The 8,423-nt window shown below is 39.0% G+C and overlaps 1 protein-coding gene across 1 annotated transcript; it reads left to right on the top strand.

The window, feature by feature from the left end:
• The first annotated feature begins 320 nt into the window (after nt 1-320).
• On the top strand, nt 321-4,617 carry LOC113747830 (transmembrane protein 238-like). Its single transcript, XM_027289127.1, has 2 exons — nt 321-1,033; nt 4,323-4,617. The coding sequence occupies exon 1, from the start codon at nt 461-463 to the stop codon at nt 1,022-1,024; it is 564 nt and encodes a 187-aa protein (XP_027144928.1). The 5' UTR covers nt 321-460; the 3' UTR covers nt 1,025-1,033; nt 4,323-4,617.
• The last annotated feature ends 3,806 nt before the right edge of the window (nt 4,618-8,423 follow it).

Raw genomic sequence — 8,423 nt, 5'->3', positions numbered from 1 at the left:
GCAGAGTGGAGGGGGCTTTGAAACAGCACTTTATGTTAGTAAAGAAGAAGAATTTTCTAATTACCAACTTTTCAGTAGTAAATAGTTCATAAAAGCTGCTGTTATTTGGACAAAGCAACATATTCTGAAAGTGTTCTGCTTATTTTACCCGATGTGACTTTATCAAATAATTCTGAACTCAGAAATCCAGATATATCATGAACAGGACATTAATATCTGCAACAGAACAAGTCTCTAAAAGGTCCGAAGTGTGAAATTTACGGTGCGCATTTGAAGGCAGCACGTTCGTCCGAGCCCCCTGGGTGCCCACCGGATACAGTGACGTGGGTTAGGGGCGGGGCCTGCGCGCAGGTGAACGCCGCACAGGTGTGAGGTGGGGAAATGTGCGTCCTGAAAAACAAGTGTCGGTGCTGAGCGCCGTTACTCTTGTGCTGAGGGCTCTTCTCCTCTCTCCTCCGGTATGGCCCCCGGCTGTTTGGGGAGGTGCCCAGCGTTGTTCTTCCTCGCTGTTGTGTTTGATGCAGCTGGTCTGGTTGTGCTCCTGGTCGGAATTTTCGGCAATCTGAACTTGCACGGTCGCTTCTATGGAGATTTCCTTATCTTCACGGGCTCGGTCATTATTTTCCTCAGTCTGGTGTGGTGGAGTCTGTGGTACACTGGGAACGTTCCGCTGTACGCGGAGGACAGACCAGGCTCTTTGGACATCAACTTTACGCACTGGGCCAGGAAGCTATCCGAGAGGCTCTCCAAAAGCGGCATGAAGCCTCTGGAAGCCGGGGTGGAGAAGAAGAAGAGCATGGAGAACGAGAAGGAGATGAACGGGACCGTGCGCGCTTCTGCGCCGGCTCGGATTACTTGGGAAGACTACAGCCGCAGTGGTGCCGTGTCAGGCCACGACAACGGAGGCTTTGATGGAGGGACCGAGTGCGCATCTCCAGCTGACAAAAACGTGGAGTTGGGGGTGCTGAGGAGCTCAGACGTGACTCTGCAGGCAGCGAATAACAAAGCAGAGAGGCTTCTCTGACAGGAGCTGGTGCGTATTTCACCTTAAAACAACACTTCCTCCTCTTCATCTGCTGACCCCTGGTCACCTCAACCTCCTCCTTGTCTCCAGTCTTGTTATTGTAACTTGTTCACCGTTTTAAAACCCATTCCCCCTTAACCAACTCCATCTCCTGACTCTATAACCTGTTGCAGTCTCTGAAAAGTTAAAGCGAGTCTCTGAAAAATGGATGAAGCTCTGAAAGTCTGAGCCCAACAAACACTCATAATTGAAAGTCATAAATATTCAGCACACTGCCCTGCCTTCACCCGTTCTGTCAGTCTGCTGTTGTTTTGCTTGTCAGTTGCTGCAGCTCCAACTCTTTCATCATTACTGTTAGCATCCTTATTGTCCCCCCTCCTTCTCCTCTTCATCCTTCCCTCCTTGCCTCCTCTGATCTCACCCCAGCCATAATTATGAAATATCTTACATTGTCAGTGATCAGACGACACCCTAGCCGGTTCTGAGGAATGGCCACCCTCGCACAAACATCCCTCCCTCCCATCAGCACCCTGCCTGCTCGCTCTCCTCATGAATATTTGTAATAATATATATATATTTTTCTTTCCCCGGCTGCTGTGAAAAGATCTTCAGTGGCCTATGGCAGCTTTTAATTAATGAGCCTGACCGTTTCTGCTCACCTTCACAGTTCTGCATTATTTTAGCCGTCAGTTTCCTTGTAACTGGGTGGCAAGCCAGACACCCTTTGGGCTAAAAGGCCCAATTGCATTTTAATGGAACTCAGCAGTGCTTATTGACCCAGTAGAATGGAGTGCAGCGTAGGTATGGCTTAGGTTTCCTCACTCAGCCACCAAAGAAGAGTGGGGAAGGCTTATACATGTATAAGTCTGCTTCATGTACACTCCTTCATTCCAACTGGTTCCAGGTAGTTAACTTTAATGGGCCTTTGCCTGATACCCATATTATCTAAGCTGGCTAATGACCATGAGATATGGGCTTGTGTGAAATGGTGTGGTCAAGAGCAAACATTGTGTACAGAACAATGAGGCTGTTTGTTTTACTGTAACTTAACTGTGTCAAATGTTAGACAAAGAAGCACCTAGAGCAAAGCAAGCTAAGCCTCTCAGTTTGTAACCTGTTTGTCCCCCCCCCCCCCCCCCTTAAAAAAAAAAAAGAAAAAAAGAAATGCGGGTCTGAACATCTTGGGCCAGAGTTTATACTAATTAATTAATTACACTTTGTGCTGACTCTAAATGACATTTGACTGCTTTAGGCTAAAAATATGAATTCAAATCAAATGTAAAAAACAAATTAATCCACCAGAAATGTATCCAGGTAGTGCACAAAAGGCTTTGAAACTGTGTTTAGATCATAATGTAAGAAGAAATTCCTAGAATTGAACTCTAATTTAAAAAAACAAAACAATCAATGGCTCTATCCCAACACCTTATGTTCTAACAACACACCATATGTATGATATACTAATCTGTATAGTAGGCTCTGTTGAACTGAACATACATAACATACTGACCAAAAATATGTAGCATTAAAGTAAAAACTACTTTTTCCAAACATTATCATTATTATTATTTATTTATTGTTAATCTATTTTCATTTTGCATGTTGGAAGAATAATGTACATTCAAACTCAAAAAAGTGCTTCCCCACTCAAAACCAGTTTGGAATTGGTGTGTACAGAACTGGAACACGGCTAATGTTTCACATGCTATTTTTTTTGTTGGGTGACTGGAAAAAATCAAATTGTAGGTGGGTGTGGTTACACTGGGGAAATTTAACCTGAAAATCCTGTCTACAAAGCAGACTGATCTCAGTCTGCATATAATGTTAAAGGTTTTATCACTCCAATAAAATCAGGCCTCCACCTAAAGACAACATTGCAATTGTTGTAGCAGCCACCTTCCTCTGTAAATTATGACTCAAAAAATGAGATGCTTATCAATCAGATTTGGCGGCAGCTTGCACAAATAAATGTTGGAACAGTGCTGCTCAGGTGTATAAAGAAGTGATCCCATTAGTGGTTGGGTAACATGGAGTGACGTCGGGCTCAGAGTTAAGTGATGATTGCCTTATCTACACATGCATTCACATTGTTGTGTCATGTCAATATACAGCTTTTAAGTGTTAATGATTGATGGAAGGGTTAAGTATTTCATAGCAGAAGATTGATGCTTTTATGCCTTACAGATATGGAGCTTGAGTCAGGAGGCGATTAGCCTAGCTTAAAGTAACCCCGCCTAAAGCTAAAGAAACATGTCTAACAGTAGCTTCACTGACAGTTTGGTGGTTTTAGGCAATGTTTTCTCAGGTATTTGTAACTAGCCATCAACATAAGAAGACAGGTATACATAGCAGCATTGTGTTTGAATATGATCACCTTCTTTGCTCCATGATGCTCTATGTAATTTTGTAATGTTTTCCTTTTCAGTCACAAATGTAGTATCTATAAAGATCACCCATATGACTCTAGTGGACAAAATTTTATGTAGTAAATTACGTGTTTCATAGAAAAGTTTGTTAGGAGTTTCAATTGTCACTACAAATTACAGTGCGGTGTGCCACAGGGCTCTATTCTTCGGCCACTATTATTTCCCTTTTATATAAATGATTGACCAAATGTTGTTTCTCCTATAATGTTTGTCCAGAACTGAAACAATTATATGTCAATTTGTTGCTTTGTTATTTTGTAAGAAAAACTGCCAACTACTTCCTAGTTACAGCATCTCAGTTGTTGATTTTCTAATATGTTTCAGTTTTGTGCTGTTCATGATCAAACAAGACAAACTGAAAACGTTACATTGGGTTTTTTGTAGCCCAAATGTTGACTCGTTCACACTTTTCACTCATTAATCAAACAAGCTAACTCTGTTAAAATTCACCTAGAATTCTTATTGATGAGAACTTGGAGTTGTAGGAAACACATTGATTATGTCCATAAAAGAGCACAATAATTGGTACAATAAGGAAAGGACGAAAAATTTACTTTATTGATCTTATACTGCAGCATAGTATAGATTAGGACATTTTCAACAAACCAAAAATTTCAAAAATTAAGTCAGCTTCCTAAATGTATATTATTGGAATTCTACCACATCTTTCATCTCCAATTTTCATCCAAACTTCATCTTCTCAAATATCTCACAAGAAGAGGCAAATAATAAATTACAGGTTCTAAATTAAATTACAGCTTTCCATTATATGGTGTTTTTTTCCCTACCTTTACATAATTTACAATTATTTTTAAAGTCATTTCTAATGCCTGTGCAAATGTATGAAACCCTTTCTGTCCTCTCTTTGTCAGGTGATGTCCGGCATTCCTGGTTCTGTAACATTGACGTCCTCGTCGTGCTGCTTTCCAACAGACTGAAAATGAACATTGAGCTTGAGAACTAAAGTCACTTTTTTCTTTTTTTTTTTAAATGGGGAAGACAGTTTCTTAATCAGGGAAAAGTCCTGCATCCAATACTTGGCTGAAGGGCTATGCACAGGGGAAGAAAAAGTCTTTATCATGTACATAGCAAAATTTTATTTTTTTGTCTTATTTTGTGTCAGATGTAAATTATTTTTGTTGGGAATAAAGTTTACATGTAATTGGATGTAGTTGTTTGAGGATGTTTCTGCAAACAGGCAGCTGATACTGTCAGATAATAACACACCCATGAGTTGTTTTTCTTATCTCTTCTTCCTTGTGTGAGTTCTACCTTTGTTGTTTAATAACTTTTATGAACCACACAGGAAGCTGATGTTTCCGTCATAGTCACTTTTTACTGTTTGAAAAGTGTAAACAGCACTCTGGGTGTTCCCCCACTATTTTATTCCAAATCATCAAGGCTAAAAATACGAATCCAATATTTGTAGCTTTTCCAAATCCACCTGTGGGCTTGAGATAAGGCCTGGATCTTTGGATGCTTGAATGCAGCATGTTGATGAAATGAAGCCACATCCAATGATAGAGCTAAAAAATATCTTGTCATCATCAAGAAAGCATATTTCTACTCTGTCAGGTGGTGTTGTGAAAGAAATGTGAGATGTAGATACAGAAAGGAATGTGGTGTGAGTAGTTTAAACTCTTTTTTCTCATCAGTGTCACCTCAGAGTCACAGGCGGCGCTGAGAAGGGAAGAAGCATTTCTTCTGAATTTATTTCACTACTAACAATTTTCACGTCGCACAGTCAAACTGGTAAAGCTGTGAATAATTATAGAAACTGTAAGCACAGTCGACTGCTTCTCTCATGGATTATAAAGCCTATCTTGGTCATCACTGCCTGCTGTATTTCTTTGTTGCCGTCTTACTGGATACAGCAGGCCTCATCCTCTTCTTCATTGGGATCTTCGCTCCCCTCAGTTCCTGGGATTTCTATGTTATCTCAGGACCCATTGTTATCTTCATCAGCCTGGTGTTCTGGATCTTCTGGTACCTAGGAAATCTGGAGGTGCCAGTGGAGGAGGTAGGTTCCCAAAATGAGAATTCAGGGCTTCTTTATTTGAAGCACTAAGCAGTTTTGTGATACAATGAACACAACACAATGTAAATCAAAGTTACACCTACAGTTGCAGATCTTCACATTCATAGCATCACTGAACCAAGATGTGAAGTGAAATTTTTCTTTTAACAAAGCTTTGTTCTCTCTGCAGGGCGAATTCTCAGCTACTACGACTAGATCTACTTGATTTCAGTGATGCTATATTCGCTTCATCACCCAAAGAAATGCTGGGACTTTCCACTGAAAGGACAAATATGGAACTTTTATCTGACCGGGGGGCAGACTGTAGCACAGTTTTAAAGAACAAGTGCACATTTTTGAAATTAGTAAAAAAAAATGTGTTCAGTTTCACATTTAAACCTGCTTCTTTACAATCACAAGCTGTGCAAAATATGAGTTATTGATTATTCATTATTTAATATAATAACTAATGCCAAATAAACTACTCAAAATATTCTCACATGATATAATATCAATTAAATAGCTGCTATTTTTAATCTAAAATGACCAGCTAAAATAAGGCCACGGCCTTATTATGATCCATATGCGTCTATTTTTAGTAGTATTGTAGTTATTTGATTGACTTTTCAACAAGAAAAAGCTCTTACATTCTAAGGTTCTGTCTCTTAGTGGCTGTGTCTTTTTGTGGTCATTTTGTTTCCCTATGTGGTCATTTTGGGTCTCTCTGGTCTTTGCATCCCTTTGTAGTTGTTTTGTGTTGCTTTGTAATCATTTTGCATCTCTTTGTGGTTGTTTGGAATCTTTGTAATTGTTTTGTGTCTCTTTGTAGTTGTCTTATGTCTTTTTGTAGTTATGTGTCTCTTTGTTGCCATTTTGTATTTCTGCACTCATTTGCATCTCTTTGTAGTCATTTTGTGTCACTGATCTCTTTTTTTTGTACCTTTTATGTAGATTTTTACATGTCTTTGTAGATGTTTGATTGACTTTCTAACAAGAAATGTAAACCGTCTTTTTTAAACTGATGCCTCAAAATCAGGACAGAGATCTCTGTCTGCTCCATTTACTTCTTGATGACACCATTTATCATGTATTTACTCCCATTCTTTTTTTATCGATTTCCCACTAAACCCGTTGTTCCCGACCAGTCTCTGTGGTGATTTTCCTGTTGTGAAATCTGAGTATTGGTCGCTCAACCCATTCAGTAAAAACCAGTCAAACTGGGTCCATTAGCTACTGGGGCAGGGAGAGCTCTCATTTTACAAGAATAGGTTTGTGTGAGAAGAAAGGGAATTTTTTTCTCCCCTTTTATGAAACATAACGACATAAAAATACAATGGAATTTAATCTTTCCTAGCTGTTTGTACAGACTCATGGTGATCTGAACTCTTGTATAATTTCTGTATCAAGTATGTGGCACAACTTGTTTGTCTGTTGTTAAAGACGCACCTTATTTACAGTGTGGCTGATATTTAAGCTTAACACCAGAGTAATCCACAGGTTTAATAATACTAGCCGCAAGAATAGAACTTCAATAGACCAAGACAAACAGAGAGATGAAGGAGATATACGAATCCAATATTTGTAGCTTTTCCAAATCCACCTGTGGGCTTGAGTTAAAGCCTGTATCTGTGGATGCTTGAATGCAGCATGTTTATGAAATGAAGCCACATCCAATGATAGAGCTGAAAAATCTCTTGTCATCATTAAGAAAAAATATTTCTACTCTGCCAGGCGGTGTCATGAAAAAATGTGACATAGATTCCGAAAGGAATGTGGTGTGAACTGGTAAAGCTGTGAATAATTACCGAAACTATAAGCACAGCTGACTGCCTCTCTCATGGATTATAAAGCCTATCTTGGTCATCACTGCCTACTGTATTTCTTTGTCGGCGTCTTACTGGATACAGCAGGCCTCATTGTCTTCTTGATTGGGATCTTCGCTCCCCTCAGTTCCTGGGATTTCTATGTTATCTCAGGACCCATTGTTATCTTCATCAGCCTGGTGTTCTGGATCTTCTGGTACCTGGGAAATCTGGAGGTGCCAATGGAGGAAGTAGTCCTAAAATGAGAATTCATGGCTTCTTTATTTGAAGCACAAAGCTGTTTTGTGACAACACAATGAAAATCAAAGTTACATCTACAGTTGCAGATCTTCACATTCATAGCATCACTGAACCAAGATGTGAAGTGAAGTTTTTCTTTTAACAAAGCTTTGTTCTCTCATCAGGGTGAATTCTCAGATACTAGGACTAGAGAGGACACATATGGGACTTTTATCTGACTTGGGGGCAGACTGTAGCACAGTTATAAAGAACAAGTGCACATTTGTGAAATTAGTAAAAATGTGTTTAGTTTCACATTTAAAAACCTTCCAGAAGCAAAAAAGCAATGACAAGCTGTGCAAAAATTAGTTATTGTTTATTCATTATTCAGTACAATAACTAATGCCAAATAAACTACTCGAAATATTCTCATTCTTATTGATATAATATCAATAAATAGCTGCTATCTTTAAGCTAAAATGACTTAAAGCCACGGGCTCATTATGGTCCATATGTGTCTATTTTTAGTAATATTGTGTCTCTTTGTAGTCATTTTGTTTCCTTGTGTGATCGTTTTGGGTCTCTCTCTTGTTGTTTTTGCATCCCTCTGTAGATGTTTGTTGTTGCTGTTCTCGGTCAGTGGTGATCTGAACTCTTGTATAACCTGCATATCAAGTATGTGGCACAACTTGGGTGTCTGTTGTTAAAGGGTTAGGGTTAGACACACCTTGTTACAGTATATTTAAGCTTAAAACCAGAATAATCCACAGACTTAATAATAGCGGCAGGAATAGAACTTTAACAAGAAGACAAACAAAGAGATGAAGGAGAAAATGAAAGAAAAAAGGGAAGCATTTTCTAATTTCTCTTTTAATTTCTTTGGATTTTCAAATAGAATTTATTTAGATGACATG

Source organism: Larimichthys crocea, chromosome XVI (assembly GCF_000972845.2).
Source record: "Larimichthys crocea isolate SSNF chromosome XVI, L_crocea_2.0, whole genome shotgun sequence".
In the NCBI taxonomy this organism is placed as follows: domain Eukaryota; kingdom Metazoa; phylum Chordata; class Actinopteri; family Sciaenidae; genus Larimichthys; species Larimichthys crocea.
This window is presented reverse-complemented; position numbering and strand designations above follow the sequence as displayed.

Coding starts and splice junctions, on each gene's coding strand:
- LOC113747830 (XM_027289127.1), top strand. CDS start 461: ATGGCCCCCGGCTGTTTGGGGAGGTGCCCAGCGTTGTTCTTCCTCGCT.